Genomic DNA, 27,882 nt, shown 5'->3' with positions numbered 1-27,882 from the left:
TCCATCCATTCGTTGTTTATTATAGAGATGAAAAAGGTTCTCTGGAAAATTTAAGCTTTATAGTTATATCTGAAGTTTTAAGTCATGACACAATAGCTGTGCAAGTATTTATTTCTAAATTGGTAACATTTTTAAAAAAACAAATGCAGGTAAAAAGAATAAAATTCATGTCGGATGGTGCTGCATCCCAGTATAAAAATAGGAAAAATTTTGCGAGTTTATGTCAGTTTAAATTGACGCTGAATGGCATTTTTTGACGTAGGACTACGTCTTTCATTTCTATACCGGGGTGTAAAATCAAAGTTTCGAAAACGAAAGCGTTACGCCGGAGACCGAGATTTTGAGCGTTAATAGCTCCTAAACAACTGAACGAAATGGTATGATAAACACTTCATTCGAAAGATAAAATGTCTACGCGTTATATACTTGTTACTTTTTGATCCAAAAACTTGTTTCAATAGTCTTAAAATTGCTTTCAAAACAGGCTATTGAAATCACCAATCGGTATATAAGCGAGCGGCGCTCGGAAATCCACTCAGTTCTAATTGAACAGCGATTGGAGCATGTTGTCGCTGTTGCGGTGAAGCTCTTTATTTATCATGAAAGCGCGGATGAACAGTGTCACCAAGAGCCTGTTTGTGCACCCTAGGCCAGAAGGGAATCTATCAGGAGGAGAGTGATGCCACAAACGGTTCCCTGGGAAGACATCGCTACACACACATACACGCGCGGCTATTAACAGGTGGTTATCGAGTTGGCATTAACCACTGGTGGGCTTCCAGTATCGAGGAAAATGTGGAAATATCTAATCGTTACTGAAAATAATCTGCCAGTTCCTTTGGGAATTTTCAAAGTATATTCATGTGAAAGAGTTTAATTGAATGTTTTCTATCCATGTAACACTGTGACCAAATATGTTTCAATCAAGTGCTATTATCAGGTGGTTATCGAGTTGGCATTAACCACTGGTGGGCTTCCAGTATCGAGGAAAATGTGGAAATATCTAATCGTTACTGAAAATAATCTGCCAGTTCCTCTGGGAATTTAAAATTACATTCATGTGAAAGAGTTTATTTTAATGTTTTCTATCCATGTAACACTGTGACCAAATACATTTGGTTTTGTGGTTTTTCAATCAATCGCAATTAACAGGATAGCTACAGAAGATTATTCTTCCCCATCAGTAGGATATTTCCGTATCCAATATTGTATGCGCCCGCAATCGATTATTGCTCAGTCGCCGAAAGTTCCGAGCTCAGAGAGTTCATTCCCCTCTAGTTTGCCTTCCAAATTGCCATCGTAAACCACACCTTCTCTCGATTCAATCACACACAAAAAGCATACTTAAGCGATATTCTGGTGGTGAGACACATTCATTTTTCGTGAGGACATCGACAAGACAACATCGTTGCCTAACGTGCTGGAGGAGGTGGACGGCGAAGGATCGACACATACACGGGCAGAATTCTTTCCGTTTGGATGCCATTCAGTATCGAGAAAGTTCCGGAAAGATCTAATCATTGCTGGAAAATAATCTGCCAGTTCCTTTGGGAATTTTCAAAATATATTCATGTGAAAGAGTTTAATTGAATATTTTCTATCCATGTTACACTGTGACCAAATTTGTTTCAATCAAGTGCTATTAACAGGTGGTTATCGAGTTGGCATTAACCACTGGTGGGCTTCCAGTATCGAGGAAAATGTGGAAATATCTAATCGTTACTGAAAAAAATCTGCCAGTTCCTTTGGGAATTTTCAAAATATATTCATGTTAAAGAGTTTATTTGAATGTTTTCTTTCCATGTAACACTGTGACCAAATACATTTGGTTTTGTGGTTTTTCAATCAATCGCAATTCACAGGATAGCTTCAGAAGATTATTCTTCCCCATCAGTAGGATATTTCCGTATCCAATATTGTATGCGCCCGCAATCGATTATTGCTCATTCGCCGAAAGTTCCGAGCTCAGAGAGTTCATTCCCCTCTAGTTTGCCTTCCAAATTGCCATCGTAAACCACACCTTCTCTCGATTCAATCACACACAAAAAGCATACTTAAGCGATATTCTGGTGGTGAGACACATTAATTTTTCGTGAGGACATCGACAAGACAACATCGTTGCCTAACGTGCTGGAGAAGGTGGACGGCGAAGGATCGACACATACACGCGCAGAATTCTTTCCGTTTGGATGCCATTCAGCATCGAGAAAGTTCCGGAAAGATCTAATCATTGCTGGGAAATAATCAGCCAGTTCCTCTGGGAATTTAAAAATACATTCATGTGAAAGAGTTTATTTGAATGTTTTCTATTCATGTAACACTGTGACCAAATATTTTTCAATCAAGTACTATTAACAGGTGGTTATCGAGTTAGTATTAACCACTGGTGGGCTTCCAGTATCAAGGAAAATGTGGAAATATCTAATCGTTACTGAAAATAATCTGCCAGTTCCTCTGGGAATTTAAAATTACATTCATGTGAAAGAGTTTATTTTAATGTTTTCTATCCATAAAATATCCATATAATACATTTGGGTTTGTGATTTGTCAATCAAGTACAGTTAGCAGGTTAGCTTCTGAAGATTATTCTTCAGAACAAGGTTTTTCGTATCCTATATTGGATGCATAAAACCTTGTGCCTCCAACGTAACGCTCTCGTTTTCGAAGTCTCCCAAATATTCATTTATTCATTCATTCAGAATGGATTTAGATTCAACTTCAAACAAATGATCTCTAAATCAACGATAGTCCTACGTCACGCTTGCGGTTATACCATAGATATAACCCACTTCCTGTTTTTTGCAACATCACACGGCAAAGGACCTTGTGATGCAATTGGTGGTACATTAAAGCGGATGGCAACAAGAGCTAGTTTGGTTAGTCAGCATGAACATCCGATTACGAGTGCAAAAACGTTATTTGACTGGGCTACCAAGCGAAACGAAGACTATTTTACAAAATTGTCATTTTTATTTATGTCACAAGAAGAATATGATCAGGGTGTGGAAGAGTTGAGTAGCATGTATGATAACACCAAACAAATTCCAGGTACCCAAAAGTATCATTACTTTGTACCTGTATCCGAGAATGAAGTAGCAGCAAAGTTGTACTCTAACGACAATGCAGCAAGTTATCATAATGTGTATAGAAATATAAGAAAATAATGAAACAATTAAATTATATACAACAAAATTTTTAGTTGATAAAAATAAATGTTAATAAAAAATAAATGCTAAAAATTCTAGTATTATTATTAGTATCTCTTAAACTCCGATAAATATAGGAATTATTTGACCAAATTGTATAGAATTATATTTTTTTTCCTTTTATAAATGTTGTGTTCTGTTGGCGCAACATGTATAGCATGTTAAAAGTTTGTATTAAGATAAAAAAAAACATTTTTTTAATATCGCTACGTTTTATATTAACCCACATGTGTTAAAATGATTTTCAACGTAACTCCTAAACATACATTTTTACCATGATGGTGTATTTGGAAAAGTTGTTAGAAATTATAAGCAAATTCATAGAATTTCATGAACATGATGGTTTAACACGACAAACATATTAAAAGGGAATATTTACTATAAAAAAGACAATAAATTAGAAATATGTTTCAAAATATCTCGAGAATGGCTGCATTTATGAGCTTTTTTGTTTTTTTTTCACATATCAGGAATCATAATTTGTGGCTAAAAATGATTGTTAACAAACAAAAATTCTAAGTTTCGAAAATTCATAAAAAATCGATGTTCGACAAAGTTCGTCAAAAACAGTTTCACCATCTTGGACCCATTTTTTTAAATTTTCTACATGACTTCTATTTTATATGAAAAAAATTTAAAAAAATTAAAAAATATATATTTTGGATATTGCAAATTAAAGTTTTTTTTTGTAAATAAAAAAAAGAGTACTAATTTTTTTCCTCAGTGTATATTTTTTTCATGTTTAGACATCAATACGCTATAACTTTTTCTAAGACACATTTCGGTACGACTCATAGTTTTTGAGATATAAATTATCAAAGATTTCTCCTACTAAAATCGATACGCCCTTTTCAAAAGTTACGCTTGAGTCAAAAAAATCCCAATTACTGTGGAAAACTCATATTTCCTTCAACCCAAACGGAATACAAACTTTCATTCGAATCAAAAATACTCATGTTTTGTCATTTGTCGATTTCATTTGGAATTGCTCTGTTGTGTTATACCTTCTAGCGCCATTTTCAATCGACCACATTCTTCAAAGGTAACAGCCACACATGCAGTACCATAGCGACAGGAATCCAGCTTTCACGATCAGCACTCGACCAAGCTTGTGATGACACTTCCAAATCGTTCTGTATACACATGTATACACGAGAACAGTTCTTTCCGTTAAACAAAGACGGCAAGTTGGACCGCCCGGGAGGACATCGAAACATAATTTATCATTTTCATTCCTCTACTCTTTTCGAACCCGGAATAACGGGCGATGTCGGGATACTGTTCGCATTTTGTACCCAATCAGACAATTTGCTCTTTTTCAGTACAGCATGATAATGAATAATGTCGATTGCTTTAATCGTGAAACAATTGAGAAATAAATGAACCCCTGGGAGAGGAAGAGAACTTTCTCTGATACCCCCAGCGGTTATTCACGGTACAAGAAAACTATCGAAAACTGTCCGAGAGTGATCCTCAACAAGTGTACGGAAAACAGTGACTGTCGTCGCCAGAAATTAGGGTAACACGGGGTGAGTTGGACATATGGGGTGATTTGGACCACACCATTATCTCAAAAAGTACGACTCAAATTGGATTTTTTATAATGTCATCTGCTTTCATTAATGAACCGTATGTAACTAACGTAAAAAAACTTTGGTAAAATTCGACAGGTGAAAGGAAATGGTAGCATGAACACAGCAAGCACTTTGATTATCAAAAAATGTGAATTTTCTGATCGTGTTTTAAGGTTTTTCTCGCTGATTAAACAAACTTTTCGTGTATTGTGCAGTAAAGATCTGTTCGCCTACAGAAGAGGAACAATTTGATGCAGCGAAACTGTAAGTTTGATAACAATAAATGAAATTAATTGCATTTTAGTTTTTGCATGTTGTGTGGGGTGAACTGGTCCTACAGATTTGAGGTTTTTCTTTGGTCTAATTGATTCCAGATGCCGCTGAATTACAAAAAGAGGATGGGCAGACAACGTTGGAGGAAGAAGGAGCTTGAAAGAGCAACGCAGGCCATCAAGAACGGATTTTCTTTGACCAAGCATCGAAAGTGTTTGAAAATGCTCGAACAACAGTGAAAAAAATCCATGCAGAATTCGCGATGATCTCAATCCAATTTTTCTGGTCTGGAATATGGCCTAGACACCTGGTATCGATCCCAGAACACTGTTACTGATTGTAACATTATTCCAAAATACTTTACATAAACATAAGTATGTTTTTTTCGATGAAACACGCACTCGACCAAATCACCCCGCATCAAATTTTAATGTCCAAAAATAATCTCTTTTATTTTATGATATATTTGGTAGTTTAAATCTTGATATAATGATTAAACATTATTGATTGAGAGAAAACAAGTGTAGCTTAGTATACTTAGTAGACATTTTTTATTTAGACCGTATTGGTTTGGAAATATTAGGCGATTTGCTTAGGTGGTCCAAATTCCTCCCTTTTCCTCTAAATGTGGAAGGCGCTACAACAAATGTCCTTGTTCCAATCGGGAGTGTCAATGCGACAAGGCAAAAGGCGACGCTGCGAGAACGGACGGTATAAATTAATTACGCTCTGTGACGAGGGCACGGCACCAACGGTTGGTTGACCCAACTTCGGTGACTCGTTATAGATATAAATTCCGAAATAACACCACTTTTATGACAACAATCTGCAGTGGAGTAATCTGAAGTGGAAAATTTTAGACATCGTTTAGTCATCGTAAAAAAGCGGTTACACCAGCAAAGAAGACGTGATTCAGTCTTTCTCGGGACAAAAAAGTTTGGAATAACTGTAAATCGCGACGAGTAATACAATTTTAAGACATTTGGCATCAAGGTTTTTATAAAAATCTCGATTTTCGGTGATTTTGCGTTTTTCAAAAAAACTCAAATTTTCACGTTTGCGACACCAGTAAATGAAGTCCGGATAAGCTAATATTTTGCATAGGGTATATTATCGTGTAAATCAACATTTCGTAGCAAGTTCCGAATAAAAAATCGAGATAACTATTTTCATCGGCACTCAAAACCATACTTTTTGTTTTATATTCCGAAAAAAAAACAAGTCCCAGAGTGTCGATTATTTACAATAGTTTTCGAAATGACACTAGATCTCGACGTTTCATGCAATTTTAAGACATTTGGCATCAAAATATTTTTTTCGAAAACCCCGATTTCCTTTACTCCTCCCTTGGGTGATTTTTCGATTTTCAAAAAACTTAAATTTTGACCGCATTGCGCCACTTAAGTCCGATTGAGCTGATATTTTGCATAGGGTGTTTTTTTCGAGGTGGTGAACATTTTTTTATAGAGTAACTTTTTGAAATTCGGGACGACAATTTTCATTGGCACCCTAGTGTATATACAATGCCAAATGACTTAAAAATGTATAAAACGTCGAGATCTGTTCTCATCTCGAAAAAACATTTTTGGCCGAAAATCGACCTTTTGAGCCTGAGGCAATGAAGATATGGAAAAAAAAAATATCGAATTTAAAGAGCCGACTATTTTGTTTATTGGCCCAAAAAATGACCTGTGCAAAGTTTCAGATCAATCTGACATAATTTAGGGATGCCTCAAAGCGCTCAAAGTTTTTTTTTTGAACCTCGAAAATCATCCAAGGGTGTAAAGGAAATTTGGAAAATCGAATTTTTTTTTCGATGCCAAATGCTTAAAAATGCATAAAACGTCGATATCTGGTGTTATCTCGAAAAACTATTTTTGGCCGAAAATTTACTTCTTGGGACTTAACCTGAGAGTTTCCATATACGGAAATTTTGGGTGTTCACATAGCCACCGAGCTCGAAATGTGCTTCATCGCTGAAGAAAATTTGATGCGAAAATTCAGCATTTTGCTGCTGTTGTTCGTTCACCCAATCTACGTATGCCCGACGCATTCCATGGTTACCACGCTCTAATTTTTGTACCAGTTGGACTTTATATGGATGTAGGTGCAAGTCCAAATGCAAAATTCGCCACAATGATGTGTTTGACAAGCCCAATTGCTGACCACCCCGTGGAATCGAAACATTCGGGTCATCCTCCACACTGGCAGCAACAGCAGCAATATTTTCGGCCGAACGCACATTACGATGATGCACAGGTTTCACAATATCCGCAACTGATCCAGTTTGTTCGAATTTACGCACTACATTAGCGAATGTGTGCTCTGTAGGCCGTCCATGACGACCAAAATCCGTCCGTAATGCTCGAAAAACATTTGCCGATTTTACATCATTTTTATAGTATAATTTAACAAAATTAACACGTTGTGATCGCACGTGTAAAACGATCCATATTGTAAAATGGCAGACATTCAACTAACGATATGACGCTTTGGTTGACAGCTAAAGGTTGTTGTAAATTCATACGGTTGTCAGCGCAGGGCTGTATACTTTCGGAAGCCCGAAATGGAAAACCCTGTACATCCACACGAGGAATCATGTATGATTTCCAGTTTTTGTTTACTTTTTCCACTTTTGAACTGTATTCATTGTCTCAGGGTGGTTATAGAATAATTCTTCTCAAAACAATGCTTTAATTTCGTTGTTTTACTAGCCTAAAATTATGTTATAATCGGTTACCAACAACGATGTTCAAACATTGGTGAACCGATAATCGAGTCAGACAACTTCTCTACTCAATGTGTTTAAGAAGGGAATTCCCCAAATCATAGTATTAGTAACAAAAGTCGAGCCTCAATCGCAGGTTTTACCCGCGTATATGCTATAGCGAATATGTTTCTTCTTCTTGTCTTCCACCGCTATTCGTAATCGAGAGAGTTCGCGATCTTGCCCTGGGATTCCCTCTTCACTCAAACATTGTGCTTATAAGATTAATTCATGAAAAAATCCTGTACTATTAATGTCGTTCTTTTTTCGTTAACTATTTTTATTGACGTGGTATAACGTTTGCTTGGTAGAACTTGGGAATCCGTTCGATCACAGAAGTTTCGGAATCATTTCTCTTTCATCCAAGCTGTATGCGTCTGTTATCATGTTTATTTTTCATATTTTTTGTTCGCTACCGAGGAAGACGACCAGCGCGAATCTCAATCGGTGCTTTAGTTTAGTGCCACCAGTTCATCAGCTAGGATCATTTTGTACATTCGTTCGCGAGACAATAAGTGTGAAGATGATGCATAAATGGCTGCAATTATGCTGGTAATTTTCGGCCATTGCGTTTTTTTACATTCAAACGCCTCTTATTCTGTCTTACATTTCAGCCTCTGTGTAATCGCGACCTTCACTTCAGCCCATAACTATAACACACGACATAATCAATCCCCAAGCACTACCGAAAAACAATATAATTATGGAACTTCAACTCCAACCAGTAATTACCAACAGTCAAATAATAATGTAACTGAGGGCACCCCAGCAAATTCAGACACGGGATATTCTACCGTACAAGATCCATCCAGGTATGTCACTACTAAAAATTTAACTCAAGTAGGTCTATCTCCCGTGCGGTGCTCCATACTCTCGGATTTCTTATACCGCTACTGAAACTAACAACGATGAACACATAATCGATACCTTAAAGAATCATCAGCTCCGAATGGCTATAAAATGTGAATTCATGGATTTTACTCAACAGTTATTAGTACGATGTGTTTTACATTTATTTTACTACAAATACTGTACACAATTGCCACTTAGCTCGCCATTTCGCTTAGTGGTTTCGAAAAACATGTGTAGAGTATAATTGTATTTATTGTTTTCGTATTCTATTTCAACGAAACGTGATCCAAATATTATTCAGGGAAAACCCCATCTCGCTGACGGAGCGATAAGCATGGAAAAATTACTAGTAATATCGCATTTTGTTTCAGTTTGAATTAACTTTATCAATTTTCACCACGTATATAAACTTTTCGGTTCTTGGGTTTTTTTTCAAATCGTTATTTTTGTGAGGCATTAGCTTTACGGAGTGGCAATTGATTTCATGGTTTATAATTAACTAGCAAACCCGTACATTCGTGATCGAGAATAGACGATGCCTCCTCTGAAGTTCCAATTAGTGAAAGAACGGAGTGCAATTGAATTTAACACCTTTTATTTATATCACGGTAGATTACACAATATTGATCTACTTGGTTTTTCAGCTAGTCAACGAAAAACAATCTGCAATCAAGCAATATTTCACTGATAAATCGTCCACTTTTGAGGACTAAAAGTGAGACTGCTGTTTGACCCATTTGGGCACAGTACAATTTCTATCCAGTAAAAATCAAACCATTTCATGATTTCAAGAGCATTTTCTACCTACTTGCAGGAAATGTATGGAGTATATTACTTTCTTCTTCTGTAGGAGCATTGTATCACTGCGACCATTAGTTTGATATATTGTAGTGCACTCCAGTTTGCTTAGAAGAAGTGTCAGTTCGTTCCATCACTCAGGGAATAAGTGATAGTCGCACCAGGACTTTGCATATCCCCCCACGAATGTATGACTTCCTTTATGAAGTTGATTACCTTTTTTTGATTCAACAGACCAAATCTCGCTCGGCATAATAATGCTTTTTCCAAGAATCCGCAGTCTTCGCTGAATTAATGTACTGCATTGACACAGCAAATGTTCCGAAGTTTCAGCTTCGAAATTGCAGAAACGACAGTTATCATCTGCAAGTTTTCTGATTTTTTTAAGGTGATACCTGCTCGGACAGTGTTCGGTCAATAGACCGGTTAATGTACTCAAATCTGCCTTATTCAAGCTGTGTAGGTTGCGTGTTACTCTGTTACAAGGTGTAATAATTTGGATTGTCTTGGTGTTGATAGAGCCCTCCAGTTGGCTTCAATCATTGATATTTCCCAGGTTTTGAGCTCTGATTTCATGCATGATGAAGAAATCCATAAAATGGCTCAGGCCCGACGAATTTAGTCGAAGATCCTAATCTTGCTAAGAGATCGGCTTCTTCGTTATCTTCTATACCGCAGTGACCAGGCACCCAGTATAGATTAACTTCGTTAGTAGTAACTTTTTAAGGATAAAACACATTCCCAAATTAGCTTTGACTGACATGTGTATGCTTTTACTGCATTAAGAGCTGCTTGGCTATCTGAGAAGATACAGATATTGGCATACCTATATTTTCTAGCCAAACAAATATTTGTACATGTTAGAATAGCTTGTATTTCTGCTTGATAAACTGTAGACCACTGTCCCATTGGAATTGACATATCGATTCCTGGTCCAGTAATCCCAGCTTCCGTAGATTCATCAATTTTCGATCCATCGGTATAAAACACGAGTGATCCTGGACGAGTTTGGGACCACCTTCTTCCCATTTGTTGCGATTGAATTCAATCACACACTGAAGTAAGTCTTTGTTTCCATCCAGTCTTCATTCGTGCTTAATATAGTGTTCAGTTGAAAATCTTCAGGATTTGTAAATGCCATTTGAAATCTCCTTTTAGAAAATGTTTTAAACGTTTCAGCCTAAGAGCAACTTTTTCCGCTTCAAGTTGCACATTTTTGTGCAAGGATAGAAGGTTTAAAAGAGCATCTAGGGCTTTGGAGGGTGTGCTGGGCATTGCTCCAGTTATTGATAAGCATGCCAGACGTTGTAGTTTATCGAGCTTTTTCTGAACCGATATTTGTGTAGTTTTAGGTCACCACACTAGCGAAGCATATGTTAGTCTGGCTCTCACAATTGTCGAGTAAATCCAGTGAATCATTCTCGGTTTTAGTCCCCACTTTTTCCCGAATATACTACTACAACTCCAGAGCGCAGTCTGGGCTTTAGATATTGCATACTCCAGTTGGTCGTTCCAATTTAGTTTTTGGTCAAGCATGACACCTAAATATTTGGTTCGTTTTGATAGCTCCAATTGTACACCTCCCAATCTAAGAGGTGGAATCTTATACTTTCTTTTTCTGATAAATGGACTGTTTTTGAAGGATTAACGCTAAGTCCTTCCAAGTTGCACCATTTGAGTGTGTAGTTAAGGACTGTTTGCATTCTATTGGAAATAGTATACTCACATTTTCCCCTCACTAAGGTGATTATGTCATCAGCAAAACCAATGACTTCGTTTCCTTAATCAGCTAGGTTATTAAGAAGATAATCGACAACTAGGGACCGCAACAGAGGAGACAGAACTCCTCCTTGAGGACAACCTCTAGTTGGTTTCGTTTTAGAGTAGATCGTCCTAATTTAGCTGTTATTAGTCGGTTGGTTAGCATGGCATGTATACAGATGGAGATGCACATGTCAGCTCTTCAGCTTAGTTATCAGTGTCGTCTGGTGGCGACTTTCAATTCGTATCCCAAACTCGATAATGTAATCTCTATCAGATTAAAAGACACAAAGCCAGATTTAAAATTTGAATGAAACTTTTCACACCATGTTATAAAATTACTTGAAACACGTATTCGATTTTTTCACCGCCTTCAAACAAAGTGTTTTTCATTAAAATAGAATACTAATTTGATGCACAGCAGTTAATTTTCCTTCATAATTTTAATTTTAAAAAAGGGCATTCTGCCTGAAAGTCAATTATTATCTTTGGCGCCCCCTAAACTAGTAAACAAAGCTCAACGCCGTCAACGCGAATATAACAGTTGAAAAGACGGGAAACATATGAAACTGAACTGATGTCATAACAAGAAAAGCAAGAGGCGCTCAGTTCATTGAATGTTACAGCTCTCACACTCTCTGCAATTCTACAGTGCTTTGCTCTCCTGCATCATTTTCAAAGTGAGTTGAAGAGCTGTTTTTTTTTGGCGAGCTGTTCCGTGTCAACTCACTTTGAAGAGTCGATTCTTCGGAACAGCTCATGAGCGGATGGCACATCTCTAGTCAGGACATCGAGATCTTGCCACTGCGTGCGTCAGCAGCAGCAGCAGCCGGCCGGCCATCACCACACTCTACACAGCAGTCATTGTAATTAGGTAACAATAAACGAAAAAAAGATATACCTACCTGTTTTATATTGATGTGATGATCCGAGCCCTTGACACGCTAAATCACCTCGATCACGTGGAAAGCCGATCATGAGAGCTAAAGGCCTCAAGCTCGAGCTAGCCACGAAAAAGAGGCCTTGAGAGCCCAACCTCAACGATCCCCGAGGCTCAGACCAGGGATCGAGGTTTAGAGGAAGGTCCGTCTAACTTCAGAGCAGTAATACAGTAGAGATCTATTAAGGTAATATTATATTATCAGGCACGTAGCGTAACCGGCACGGCACGTTTCATGCAAGACAAATATTATTGCATGTGTTTCAAATGTGTATGCGTATATATAGCGGAACGGCTCCGGGCATACACAGCACGCTTCAGGCAAATGCATGAAGGAATTCTCGAAAAGAATATTTTGCCGGTGCCGGGCACGAACTACACGGGCGACTAGCACCATACATACAAATCAAACGTCGAAGTTCGTGGTATGGGTGCGTTCGTCGCTCTTCGGTACGACATCGGTTCAATCACCAGTCGCTACGCTTGGCTCAATTTCGTCAACACAAATTTATTCTCCCGCTCCGTCTGAGCTGCCGGTCCGTACAGAGAAGTTGCTATGCCTGATAATATGAATACATCATGTATTTGTCTGCCCGTATCGGTACGTGCCGTTTACGCTACGTGCTGGATAATATAAAACGGCCTTTATTCATACCCTAGCGTAAATATTCCTCTTCCGCTGCCTCCCTCTTTGTTTTATATATTATCGTATCTGCATAAGTTGCACCACCAAACAATCGTCCATCATAGCATCAAAATATTAGGTGATTTTTGCATCGCGACAGGGCCAATGCACACGAGAGCAGATACAACTTAGGCTTCAGCGTAGCGAAAATTCTATTTCTACATACGGGTTATGAAGCACGAACATACGCACACAAAGCCATATATCGATGGCTTGGAGCAACTAAATATACACTTAGCTTATCTCCACTTCGCGCTCTTCTGAACAAATGCCCTTTCTATTAATAATTCCGATCTCCATTAGCTTAGATGTCATCCTTGGTGGACTGTCATGCGAAATCAAATCACACACCAAATTCCTGAACAATTATTTTCATGATGAGCCGAAGATAGCCTAGTTTGATGATTCCCGACACAATTGTGTAGCTCAGAACCTTAATGGAATGGCGTTAGTTTGATGTAATGATTGCAATACCAGAGACATCAGCGAGTAAATAATTTGGTCGCGTCCACAGCTCAATCCGAAACTCCTTGGTCCATAATTAGAATAGCTACAAGCTGGTGAAGTGAGAGGGTTCGAAAAAAAGTTGTCATGGCGTACACGATTCCAGCCCCGAAACGAAACTGAAAAAGAAACGAACAGTTTTTGAATCATTAAAGATGTCGCTATCGCATGAATCTTGAGAAAGTCAAGAACATGTTTCGTGAAAAAAGTGGCAAACGTTTGAAGAAAAAAGGGGTTTAAAAGGTTTTTGTTTACGTTTCCGGATCATTTGAAAATAGTAAAATTAAAATTGAGATTTTTTATTGGTTCATGCGATAGAGTGATGCAAACAGATTGTATTCATATAAATACAACATAAATCGGCTCAGCAGAACTTAAGATATCGTGTACGCCATTTTGAAAAAAAAATTGTTTCGAGAAAAAAGTACAGATGAAACGGATATCCGGTATCCGGCCCATCACATTTATATTTGAGAAAAAATTGTTTCTTATTAACATTAGATTAAGTATAACACAATAGCATATAAACATCGTTCACACGTAATTAAAAATAAGAAGTTATTAATGACATGTCAAGATTGTTATAAACTCTCTTATACTCGCGCGCATACTCACAGACTGTGTGTGTCTCTGTTATATTGTGTTTTTTATTGTGTATTTTAGGCGTTGGTATTTATTGAAACAAAATATATAATTCAGTGAAAAAACTCCAGAAAATATTTTTTTCCTAAACTTCATTCAGTTTTCATCCCTTTCGTTTAGTTTAACAGGTGTTGAAGATGACAATGATCTGTTATTCGTCTCAAGATATTTTCGTATGACGATTTTGATTTTGATGTGTTTTTGTCTGTTTGTTTACGTTTTGAGAACTCCTAAATGGTCTAACCTGAACTTCGGGTCTAAAAAGGTTGCAATCAGATATTCAAAGAAGTATTAAATCATAAACTCCTGGTAGGAGGGACCGTGTACTTGATCTAGTATTTGTGTCGCACAAAACTCCAGTGGATGTTAAATAGGTTTCGTAACATTATAACGAACACTTCATCTAGTTTGCGACAATCTTTTTGACATCACTCAGTGTGATATTTTTGAGATTAAACAGTTCTCAAAAATATCATACACTGTGAATTCTCAGTAAAATCATGTTGTCCTCATAAAACCAAAGAGTTGCCTAGAAACCCTATGGATACAGATTTTTTGTTTTGCTTCCCCAACAAAACTTGAACTCCTTCATTTGATCCAGACTAGGATTGGGCGATCTCGGATCGATTCTTAGAAGATCGATCTTTTCCATTCCGATTTCCGATTTTTTGGATCGATCTTTTGTACTCGATAAAATCGAGAAAATCGATTTTTCTTGCTTTCGATCTTTTCGATCTTTCTGTAAATTTGTTTTTCAGTATACATCGATTTTTTATCTCATAAAATGTCACCTAACATTTTTTTGAACATAATGTCAACATTTGGATTGCTTCTTCTACGATTTACTTCTGTTCAAATGCTGACAGAGACGGAACTAGTGGCAGCTACTGAGGGGATGAACTGTAAACGATTGCGTATAGGATCACTGAACCTGATGTTGGCATCAATTACAGGCGAAAGATTGTTTTCTGGATCCGGCGCCAAAATCAAGAATCGGCATCGACTAAATGACAAATGTATGACACGATTGGCTCTTATTGTCAGCTGAGTTTTGGGCGGTTGTTGAATTCCTAATAATGTTATGCTTTTACAATTATTTTTTATTTAATGAAACGACTACCTGACAGCACAATATGAAAGCCTTGTGGCTATGGCCTTCATGCTGAGAAACAAAACAAAATGCTTTTGATATTAAAATATGAAATTTGTATTCCCTGTTCAAAGAAAAGACGACATTCATATAGAACAAGCATATTCGAAAAAAAGCTTTAAATTTTTCGAAAATCGATTCGGTAAAGATCGATTCAGCAAAGATCGATTCTTTAGTACCGATTAAATCAGTGGATCGATCCTTAAGCCGTTTGGAAAATCGATTCGATAAGATCGATCTTTTTATGAAGATCGCCCAATCCTAATCCAGACATAGTTGGAGCGGTCGATATACTGTGAACGGGATTTCAAACTGAACCCTCACCTGTCGTTGTCAATGTCGTGCAATCACGACTTTCTATTAGGTCCGTAACACCCGCTACAATATGTCTCAATACAATCAATTGCAAAGCAGTGTATTCTAAATATATCTATATATATTGAATATTTCTAATTTTGGAAGTGTTGATTTTTATAATTCTAGGACTTCAACCACTGATTTGCAGCTACAACAACCAGATGCTAACGTTGCGGTGCATGGCAAGCAAATCAATGCTGACGGTACGGCTTCCAATACACAAGGCACTCAATCAAATCCAGTCTCGAGTAATCCTCCTGTGCAAAATCCATCCAGGTATGTCACTACAGAAAATTCATGTTCCATATCCATCTATTGCTAGGTTGCTACTTCGTACTTTCGGATGCCTTATACAACTGCTTAAACTAAGAACGATGAGCATACAATCGATACCTCAAACAATCATTAGCTACGAATGGCTGTGATATGTCAATTATTTTACTAAATTTCCTGTGTTCTAATTGGTCGACCAACGCAAGCAATCTGTACTCCCCAAGTTGATCACTCAATATGAGACTGTGCAACCGAATATGTGTTCGGTTTGTTTTCAGGAAGCTGTCCGTAATCCGTCTTCACATACGCTTTGTCGTACCTGAGGATGCAACTTTCGTACTTCGTAAGAACCATATTGTACAACTTCCGGGCAGATTTTTTGACGGCTGGGTTCTGCTTCAGTGTCTTGTTCGGTTGCTTACTGGTTCGAAAAGATCGAAATCCTTCTCGCGGACCATTCTCAAAACCTTCAAGTGCAGCTTCCAATCCACACGGTCGATTTCAACGACTTCGTGATTTTTGAAGCCATGTCGAATTTTCAAAGTGGGTATCAAACTACAATGTTCGATTTGCGTTTCCATCATGTAGAACATCTATGAAACAGAACGATGCGCGACGTACTTCTGAGCGACAGGTAGATGAAGCATTGCAAAACAAAACTGCTGTCAAAACATTCCAGGTCCGACCACGAATATTGCATGCCGTTATTTGTTAAAAGTCTGGATGATCCGGAACCGATCTCGAAAAGACGCCCTGTTTTTCCTTTATAATTATTCAACACGTCCATTTCGACGCTTACTATTAATAACTGGCTCATCGGGCGACACTCACTACCAGGGGAACGCGTTTGGATATGCTATTGAACGCCTCTGGTCAAGTCCTGTCCGCCGTCGGCGGCGTGAACGCGGTATGTTTTGTATGTATATATGTTTTGAGTTTGTGTGTACGTGTGAGTGCATGTGCGTGGACGTTTGTGTTTGCGTGCGGACCGTTGACCGTTAGCGTTGCATTTCTGTTTCCGTTTCCGTTTGTGCATGTGCTGATAAAGCCCTTTCACCCAATACCTATATCTTAGGGGTCATCCATCATTGTTGGTCAAGTAGAGCCATTATCAGCAAGCCGTCAGCTCATTTCACCCAATATCTTTATAATTATGGCTTAATGTCATTTCTAGTCAATTAGGGATAGAATCGCTGCAAAAAAAAGTGTGAAAGTGTCGATACAAAGGACTTCCGATTTGGGCTCTTTTTCCCCTCTTGTTAACATTCATGTACCACACCGATCAGTTGAAAATGAATCAGTTAATGAGTTATATTATGCATTTCAATGACGAAGTCACCGAAAAGCAAAAAAAATGTGATGAAAAGGGGTTCCATTTTAGCAGATCTGTTCAGGGCACCCTTGGAACTCTCGGGTCCAAGCCGAAGAGTCGCAGACGAACGACGCCTTGTAACAAGTAATCGACGATTGGACATCCCGATAAGGCTTTCTCTGAGCCGGCCTAGATAGCCACATCATGTTCTGACCAAAGCATTGCTAGACTGAAACTAGTTCGGATAATTGAGTTACTCTCCTTCCTCATTCTGTTTACGACTCCTAACAAGAATTTGCTCCATGGGAATGAGTATCTCTATGACGTACGCTTTACGATTCTCGCTCTCTCGTCCGGGCGTTCAATTTTCCTCTCCGAGTAAACGCTTCGATGAAACTGTGTGAGGAAAAAATGCGCTACAGCAGATAGGACGGCATTAATGTTTAATGTTCCACAGAGGATTTCTCAGATGGTGTTTAAATTCATCTACAAGAGACTACAAACAATAATCCCCCTTAAATCACTAATTTTATGAGTTAATGTAAATGCGTTATTGGTCAAGGCTGTTGCGATATCGAACACGTGGTCTTGCGAGATATATTTTTCCTCCAGCACAAATACAGAACACTCCTTTCGGGCCCGAGTAAACTTGTGGCTAGAAAAGACCTTAATTACCTTGAATTAATCAAAAACATAAATTAGTGCAAATATGTCAACATGTGTTTTTTGTGTAAGCACGTAAATATTTACTCATAAAATTTTAGGATTGTGGAACTCTACATAATATGTATGCAGATAGACTATCCACAGTTTGTGGGGGGAATACTCATAACAACTCAAATGGGTAATGATTATCTGCTATCACAAAGCTGAGAAATTTTTTGACGTTTTGTTTTACTACTGATTCATTCAAAAAAATAAGATTTATTTTAAAATGTTTTCTTATCCTGAGACTGGCTCACCTATTGCACTGCTACTAAAACCGTAGGCTAACCTCAAGGATATTTTTTTATCCAATTTCGGTGAATAATCAATGGAGTGCTGTGTTATGAAACATCAGAACAATAGCAAAAACAACATCACGATCATAAGGTATTGGTTCGGTTATTCCAGACGACATTGGAATATATTCCATCTGATCATCTTTAGAAAGAGTAACGACCTTCAAAGGATAAATTTATCTTGGGAACATTAAATTGATGTTCATGACTTCCAGTCGGACGTTTATCCGCTTTGATAATAATTGTGTGTTCCTCACAAAGCATATATTCCAATGCCGTCAGTTCACTTAAATTCTTCGCATACCGTTTGATGATTAGGTAGGATGTTGATAATCATTTTCTGCGATACCGATTGTTCCAACAGTATTTATTCGACAATATGGAGATTGAATACCTAAAATTAACCAGATTCAACCAATCAAATCTGCGGACAAAGCAGTATGTAGACTAAAGATGCAACAAGTTCGAAGGGATATGAAAAAAACATTGGTCGATCAATAAATCTACTGCCACATATGTCGGAAATCCACGATATATGAATAACATATGTCCATACTAGTTCATTACATTTCTTTGCAACGAAAAACGTAACCACACAGAATTGAATTAATCAAATATGTGATCCGTTTTATCTACAAAATAAAAAAGGATCTTAAATTCCATTGAGTTCGAAAAGTGTTTCGTGAAATCACTAATTGAATTATTATTAGAAAAAATATTTGAAGAGAAATGTGAATGTTCAGAATTATTGGAATCTAAAAAACGATTTTGGACGGGATGAGATTCGCCCAAATCTGCTGGTAAAACAATTAATCAATTGCATCCATTACCCGTCTGCTGTTTATCGGGCGGGAGACGACAGCAAAATAAAATCGACACGAGACTGAGTCAGCCACTCACTGCGGTCAGTGCAATAGAGAATTAAAAATCCCTCGACGAGTGTCGTAAGATTTCAGTTGATCGTCTCTTGTACACTTTCCGATCAAGAACTCATCATCAGCTCTATGGAATGGGATAAATCGTTTGTGGCTGGCACTGACGATAAACCTTGAGTAGTAGAAGTGATGCTTCGAGAGTGCATACAGTGGGGATTCCTCTTTCATATTGCTTTTTTGAGATCTTGGTAGCTCACCGTTCCAAGTATTCTCTCTGTGTACATATGAAGGATAAAAGAGCATCGTCTGCTGGGGGTGATTTAAAAACATCCGATTAAAAGGATATACGATTCGCACAGCACGGCGTTGGTTTGATCGATTTCGTTCTGGTGTAGTGGCTGTCGAAGATACATCCCGTACTGGTAGGCCAATCGTCGTGGAAACCGATAAAATCGTTGAAATCATCCAAGTAGAGCACTCGCTCGATTGGCCAGGAACTGGGTATAGACCATAAAACCGTTTGGAACCATTTGCAGAAGATTGGATTCCAAAAAAAGCAGGATGCATGGGTGCCACACGAGTTGACGCAAAAAAAAAGACGGGTGGGTAATGTCGGGGACATAACCGGAGTGACGAAGGACTATACAAAGGGACAGCTTTTGCTAAATATATTTTTTAAATATATTGTTTTATTTTCTTCTTCTACGTGAATACCCACCTATCTACCTGAAAATGGATTAGTTTACTGTTTACTCTTTTTGAACATGTTGGGGGTTCTGAAAAGAACCTTTTGTGTTGTGTTTTTGCTTTTTTTTTACAAACTTTCTCAATTTTTTCTCACTAGCTCATAGTTCATTCTTGATTTTTTTCTGAAGGCTTTGTACTTATTAAATGTTCAACGCCGGGCATCTTTTGGCGTATGCACATATCGTACAATCAAAATGATGGCTGTGATAGGGAATGCATAGGTGGTTATCAGCTCATTCACTATCATATATTTCACTATTGAGCACATTACCGTACCTTAAACTGTGGTTTCGGAGACGAATGAATTGTAAGATTTGTATCTCCGCAAACAAAGTAAATAGAAAGAAAAAGAACTGAGGTTTTGGAGACGAACTCTACGATCTGTCGAGAATTAAACGAGCTATAAGCGTTCTGAAAAACCAACAGTAAATTAACACAGGATTAAAGTCCTTTAAAATAAGAACAGAGCAGCAGGAAATACATAGCTCATCATGTTGCTCCTTAGTTATGTTTCTATACAATGCAGATGTAACGTCAGTCAATTTTCAACATCAGTTATCAACCAAAGAAAGCAGTTCTTGCTACCGAGAAAATTCGTTAATGCCATCCTGCATACAATGTGTTGTAATTTGAAGCCACTTTTAATTCGGAAACCATGCATGGGTTTGTGAAAACTGAATGATCAATTTAAAAGACCCCAAACCAATAAGTTCAAGAACAAGCATAAATAAAATAAATCAGTTTATATTATATGTCATATTATGTCACTTTAGAATGCATTGGTATTGTGAAAAACTTTTAATAACTCTTCTTTGAAAGGTTTAATGGCCCTGAAAAGCGCCGTGTTTTACGGTGGCTAGTTTTGCCACCAAAACAGTCTGTATAAACAAACTTTTTACTTCTTCTACCTGCTGCCGTTTTGCGATTGCGTTTGCCACTCGCTGAAACTAGTTGTTGCCATCGAACCGAATGTGCTCTGTTCTGTAGGATGGTTTTCTTATTGTCGTGAGCAGCTTTGCAAGCCAACTCGAGCACTCCGACGGCCGAAATTCTATAACCGCTATTAGGTATACTTGTGCTCCGGAACCAATCCGTTGATGCGATGTGATGTGAAACGATGCCATACAACCACACTAATTTACGGTTTGAAAGAGAATGAGATATTTTTCAGCGGATCCGCGCATTTTGTACTTTAGCGGTACACGGTCACAGGATAGAGACAAATCGGCAGACTCAGCCAAAGGGGCGAGTCCAACGAGACGAACGAAAGAGCGTTAAAAGGCAGCTATGGCAGAAAAATACATTCATTACGATTTGTTCGTTCGTTGGATTCACATGCAGGCTAAAAAGGGTCCTTTTCAGGATCACAAAATTATCTTTAATTTAAAGAGTTTATTGTTTTGTTATCACTCGATATCCCCATCTTGTTCGACTAAACCTTCCTGTTTAACGATTGCGTTTACCACTCGCCACAGCTTTCACAGTTGGAGAATTTCTTCTCTTCCAGCTCGTGACATGTTGTACAGTAAATTATATTTAATGCGACGTGCCGAAGCACACCTCAGTGTCGCATTGGAGGCGATTTTAACCTGTAATTGAACATTTGCGATGACAGTGGTACAGTGTCGACTTTCAATGTGGGGTCATAATTTGGATCTCTATGTTTACAAAAATGTCCAACTAAATAAGTCGCATTACATGTCCGTCCAATTAGCTAAATTTCGAACTAATTGTAAATTACTGTACTTTCAATCTGGAAACAATTTAAGAATTGGTGAAAATTGAATAATCAGGAAAGTCCCCAACTATCAATAAACTCAGAACAACTGCCAAATTCACATACTCATCAGATCCTGGCAAACAAATTATAAAAAAATCAATGTGTTTTATTATTATTTTGGATATTATTTTAGAAAGCATTGAATTGTATTTCCTAAACTCTTTTTTGGAAGGTTTAATGGCCCTGAAAAGCGCCTTGTTTTATGGAATGGTTCCAATTTAGAAAACTTAGTACTCGTGGTTTTGAAAAAAAAAACATTTCGAACGCCCTCGATGCCGCCTTGTTCTGGATTTGCCACCAAAGCAGTTTGTATAAAGAACAAACTTTTTTTTTCTGCTACCTGCTGCCGTTTTGCGATTGCGTTTGCCACTCGCCACTCGCTGCAACTGCCTGTTGTCTTGATGTCCACCGAACCGAATGTGTTCTGTTCCGAATGCGGGTTTTCTTATCGTCGCGAGCAGCTTTGCCAGCTAACTCGATCACTTCGGCGGCCGAAACTATATAACGCCGACTAGGTGGACTGGTGCACTGGTACTAACGCGCTCGGCCTAGCTACCCTTGCGGGGAACTCCAGATCAACACGGTTCGAGCGGGATTTTGCTTTTCCCTTCACTTTTCCTCCTTTGCCATGTCCAGACTTGGCTGCTTGGGTTGGTTTGTTGATGTGTTGTGATGCGAACTGATGTGGTGTACGGTTTGAATGAGAATGATCGTTACGGCAGCAGAGCGGGGATTTTTAAGCTGACTGGCTGGCTCGAGAATTACGCATGAGTGAGACAGCGACCAATGTTTCGTTCATTTTTTTTTCTTTTTCCTTTCCAATCGTGCTTCATTCTATTTCGCTGCTGCTCTGGTTGCCCGTTTTGATCGGTACGATTTGAGGAGCACAAAATGGACCAATCAAAAATGGGCACATAGTGCATTTGGACAATGCTTGATATTTCACAATTATTCAATTATTTATCTCAAGAAAAATGAAATGTTATTCGTTATGATAGACGCGTAGATATATTTCCTATCAATTGATGCCAAAACCTTTGCGATCTATTGAGAAATGCTCGAGTTATAAGCGTTCCAAATCTTGCATTTTTTCCTACTTGTTCAGTGCCTAGATTTCCATTTCACCCCCTATATCTTCCGGTTAGACGTAGTCCTACGTCAAAATCTTTTAGACCGAATCAACGACTGCGATGCACTGCTGAAACGGATCGAAATCGGCCCATTTTTGAAGAAGATGATGGCTGATGAAAAGTGGATCACGTACGACAACCTAAAGCGAAAAAAGTCGTGGTCGAAGCGAGGTGAGCCGGCCGAAACCATCGCCAAGCCCGGATTGAAGGCCAGGAAGGTTTTGCTGTGTGTTTGGTAGGGGTAGGGCATCCACTATGTGCTGCTCAACTATGGCCAGACCCTCAACTCGGTTCTCTACTGTGAGCAGCTTGACCGTTTGAAGCAGGCGATTGACTAGAAGCGGCCGGAAATGATCAATAGGAATGGTGTTGTTTTCCACCAGGACAACGCTCGGCCTCACACATCTTTGATGACCCGCCAGAAGCTACGGGAGCTCGGATGGGATGTCCTATTGCACCCACCGTATAGTCCGGACCTGGCTCCAAGTGATTATCATCTCTTTCGGTCCATGCAAAACGCTCTTGGTGATACTAATTTGGCTTCCAAAGAGGCTTGCATGCGAGCAGCATGGAAATATGCTCGATGTCGTGGTAGCCATCGCCACAACCACAAAGACTGTTTACTGCGAGTCAGCTGTCTTTGTTGGCGGAGAGAGTTTTGCTACTGGCATGCGATACCAAATCGCACACAAAATCCCAGAACATGATGCATTGATCGCAATGCCAGAGACATCAGCGAGAGAGTAATTTGGTCGTAAAACCAGGCAGAACAGAATTGCTTCGAGTATAGAACGAGACGGAAAGTTAAACACAGCAGAGATCCACTATTTACACCCTAGCAAATATTTCCCTTCGTTGTTTATATTATCGCGGTTCTGAAAGCTCCTAAGGCTAATCTTATTCCGAAATTATGAACAGGGTCGAGTTGCTTATGAATGTTCTTTCGAGCTGTAGAATATAGCATTGATCCGTAATCCAGTTTCGACATGACCAGAGCTTTGTGTAATGTAAGAAGTGTTTTCTGATCTGATCCCCAGTTTGTGTTTGACAGAGTACGTATGACTTTGACTGCTGCCATTGAAAGAGCCTTCAATTGGTTGTTCGAACTGAGTTTTGAATCCAGAGTCATTCCCAAAAATTTGTGAAAATCCACAACAGGTTTGCCCATTGAAAAAGAGCGATGGACGAACATGACGTTTTACTGCAAAAATGCATGACTTTTGTTTTTAGGATTGCAAATCTGAATCCAGTATGATTGCTCCATTGTTGGAGGCTATTCAACAATGACTGAAAATTTTGTTGAATTTCTCTCAAGCATTTCCTGCGGACGGAAGTTACTAAATCGTCAGCAAGGTGAGTTTTTTTATAGAAGGGGTGAAGTATCTCTTTGTGGAATTCATTGCAACCAAATATAACGTTACAATAATGTTACAGGGAATAGTGTTCCCTGGGGGACTTCGTTTTCTTGATTATGTAGCGATGAGAAACTGTTTCCGATTGAGTTCATTGACACCTCCAATTGCATATATTATAGTATTATGTTGTTCAGATTGAATTTTGTACTCCAAAAATTCGGGGGAATAGTTTTCTGAGCTAGATGTAGATGAGAATGTTTTTGCAATTGTTCAGCGATCTCATTTTGTTTGTTAAGACATAATTATCAACTTTCAACGTCGTAATTGTTCGGGGTTTTCCTCTTCCACTCACTTCTTTGTAATTTAGCCCACACTTCTCGAACATGTGTGTTTATATTTATACTTGGTACGAATTTAAACCATGATTCATAATGTGCTTTTCTTATTTCTCGTCTGACCGTTTCCCGCAAGATTTTATATTCAGCTTCGTTTTCAGTGGTCATACATCTGTTGAATTTCTTTAAAGCCTTCTTTCGGGCTTCAATGTACTTTATTATGTTATGTTATATAGTTTTCTTTGTTACGAGACTCAAATGAACTATACCAAACAATAGGGAAAAAAGAGTCGTTGAATTGATTTGGAGAGCTCACTAAAGAGATGTTCGTTTTGGACGGCACGGGTAGGTGCAGAGCAGAACAAATGTACGGAAAAATGAGAATGCTTCTAGCTTTCATCAATTTAAATCGTTTACACATATTATATATATTGCATAAATATTGCATAAAAACAAATCTTAGGGAATTTCCGATTCGTTTGGTGTGTAACCCGTCAACATCCGTTCGCGGCAAAAATAGTTAGTAACGTTAGCTTTATTTCATAAAAACGTGACCTGCAGTTCTACGTCAAAAAGTGTTTTCCTTTTACTGATACATACTTTCGTTTTATTTCAGGGAGAGGCATATATGCACGATAGTTATCCATCCTTTCGATTGTGGGATTACGAATGTTAAACTAAGGAAAGGAGAGCAAGCTGACTTTGGCCTTGGTTGGGAGAGAAACCGGCAAAAAAAGATAACTTTCGAGAACTCAATATTGCAATATTTGCCAAAGAATTTGATCGATGCGTTTCCATCATTGCAACTATTAAAGCTTGAAGATTTACAAATCACGGAAATTGAGCCCCATGCGTTCCAGAATGCCAATAAACTATCAATTCTACTGTTACAAAACAATCAACTAGGTGAAATTGCTCGTGGAAGCTTCGAAGGAGCAAATCAGCTGACGTATATGAGTCTGTCCAATAATGATATTACTTACATGGATGACAATACATTCAATAGAGCCATTTCTTTGAAATCCCTTTGGTTAGACGGCAATAAAATCGAACGATTACCTAACTTTGGTACCAATGTCGGTCTTGAATCAGTAAATGCTTCGTATAACAGCCTGAATAGCATTCCTGATAATCATTTTGCTTACAATTCGCAACTGAAGAAAATTGACGTCTCCCACAACCAACTCACACAATTCGATCTCTGGCAGCTGAACAACAAAGCGAGCTTGAATACCATCGATGTAAGCTTCAATGGTTTGACAAGGTTATACATTCCGAGATACGCCCAAATCATAAATGCTAGAAACAATTCGATTGAGAGAGTAACTGTTGAACAATGCGGTCTACAACACCTGAGCCTTGCCTCCAACAGGATTAAAGTCATGCCGAACTTAGGCAGATGTACACAGTTGATGTCTTTGGATTTATCAGACAACCTTCTGGAAGAATTTTCACACGCGACACTTGCTAACGCTCGCCAGTTAGAGTATCTGAATCTTGCGCATAATCACTTATTCCAAATAAATCTTCCAGGAGGACAGGCACCGCTTAGCTGGAAACATTTGGACCTATCGAATAATTACCTCAGCTACGGTCCCAAGGTTTTGAAAAGCCTAGCTCAGCTTGATGTTTTATTATTGAACAACAATCGATTCATTAGTTTCGATTTCGACGGTTTGCAGAATATTCAAGCGTTATTCATATCTCACAATGAATGGAACTGTAACAGCGTGAGTGCTGTAATTCACAAGGTAGCAGATCCCAACACCCATCAATGCTCGCCGGGTTTCAAAAATTTACGTGGTGTCTGTTGCAAGGATTATGTGAACCCATACAACGATCGATTTAATGAGATTTTGCGCGACATTCATTTGTCTGAAGTGAACCAGAGGGATAGCCTGAAACAGCAGTGTTCATCCTCGCAAAATAACCCACAGCAATATGCTATCGAGAGCCATAAAATTGACGGTATTCGTGCTGAAGCAGCCTCCGCTGATGCCTCCAAACGGGATATTTTGAATAAAATAGCTCTAGTTGAAGATAATCGCGCAAGACTCAACGAGCAGAACCGAAATGCGGAAGAACAACGCCGCTTGCTAGGTAATCATCAGGTCGGACTGAGCAAAGAAATTGAGAAACAAAGAGAAATGTACGGGATAACAAAGGAAGGATTAATTAGTGACAAGTGGATGCTTGAAAAGATAATCAAGTTCGTAGAGAGCAGGATGGTTTTCCAAAACGAATTGCTATCAACGCGTAGAAATACTTTCGCGGAAACAGCCCAACAAATCGAAGCACTAAATACTGAGAAGACGAATTTGGAAACTTCTCTGAACAAATTGAAGCAAGACACCGAAAGTTTAAAGCAGAACGAGAAGAAACTAAAAACAGAAAAAGATACCTTGGAGAGGCAGCTAAATCGCAATTCTGCATCAATCCACGGAACATCTGGAAGAGTTACAAAGTAATACTAAGATAAATATGTCATTGAAGTGAAGACCATATATATTGCTGATGTCTCTAATTCCTATAAATGGTGGTTTCACCAGACGAGCTTAAGATAGTGGTCTTATTTGTCACGAATCTGCACTGCACTAATGACTATTGCTCTCAATGCGAATGTTTTCATTTTACAAATAATGCTAACCAGAATACTCATTCTGTCAAAACAAAACCAAGAGAATATTTTCTAAATAGAGTATAAATTGTGTTAGCAACAAGAAACTTACACACTATTATTAGAAAATTCATGAAACAGAAACAAAAATATAAACCAAGTAAAATATCCCTATATTAGTAGTTTATTTTCTGATACGATACGATTCCGGACCAATTTTCCTCAAACTAGGACCAACTGCTGATTGGTCGATTCTAAAGGATTGCCAATCATTTTTGGTAATACACTTCTACATAATGTACTCATGGGGCATATACCAAACTAGTATTCATTGCAAAGCATAGCAGGAACATACAGTTTGTTGCAAAATATGCAACAATTTTGTTCTACAGCATTCAAATGCCCTAGTTCAGCACACATGTGTAAAATCAGGTTTCAAAACATATAAAAAAATTGCCTTTGCATATTTTAAAACATCTCCGAAGCATCAGCATCAGGAAGACAACAAGCAAACCAAACAATTCGAAAATTATGCCGACAGCTTTCACCCGACTGTATCTATAACAATCAAATAGGGCTAACAAGCGAAATTCTGTTCATCTAATAGGATTACCGATAGGCCGTAAAGCGAGGTATGGGTGTATAATATATATGGTTTAGCAATATAAGATTAAGATGAGCGAGCGAAAAAACAGACTAATAAGCTTTCCGCATACTTTGCCACGTACACGGCCCAGACCGAGATGGATATAGCTCTCCTTTATGCTCTCCTTTTTACTCTTAGAGAACACTTTCCAACTTCATTTTAGAATGAGATGCATTATTATCACACATTTAAGCAACAGCACCAATGGCTATGTGGATAGCGTGGTCGGGTAAAACAGTCTTGCATTAAAGCCGGTTTTGGTCCGATCCCCGTTGACATCGTTTGGTCTTTTTTTTTGTGCA

At 38.4% G+C, this 27,882-nt stretch overlaps 1 protein-coding gene across 1 annotated transcript; it reads left to right on the top strand.

Annotated features, from left to right (window-relative positions):
• Positions 1–8,212: 8,212 nt before the first annotated feature.
• Positions 8,213–27,108, top strand: LOC129767779 (toll-like receptor 3). The gene is made up of 4 exons (XM_055768966.1): positions 8,213–8,372; positions 8,435–8,632; positions 15,636–15,785; positions 24,934–27,108. The coding sequence occupies exons 1-4, from the start codon at positions 8,344–8,346 to the stop codon at positions 26,783–26,785; spliced, it is 2,229 nt and encodes a 742-aa protein (XP_055624941.1). The 5' UTR covers positions 8,213–8,343; the 3' UTR covers positions 26,786–27,108.
• The last annotated feature ends 774 nt before the right edge of the window (positions 27,109–27,882 follow it).

This window comes from Toxorhynchites rutilus, chromosome 2 (genome assembly GCF_029784135.1).
Source record: "Toxorhynchites rutilus septentrionalis strain SRP chromosome 2, ASM2978413v1, whole genome shotgun sequence".
Classification (NCBI taxonomy): Eukaryota; Metazoa; Arthropoda; class Insecta; order Diptera; family Culicidae; genus Toxorhynchites; species Toxorhynchites rutilus.
This window is presented reverse-complemented; position numbering and strand designations above follow the sequence as displayed.

Coding starts and splice junctions, on each gene's coding strand:
- LOC129767779 (XM_055768966.1), top strand. CDS start 8,344: ATGATGCATAAATGGCTGCAATTATGCTG. Junction 8,373..8,434: donor AAATGGCTGCAATTATGCTG/GTAATTTTCGGC, acceptor CTTACATTTCAG/CCTCTGTGTAATCGCGACCT. Junction 8,633..15,635: donor ACCGTACAAGATCCATCCAG/GTATGTCACTAC, acceptor TTATAATTCTAG/GACTTCAACCACTGATTTGC.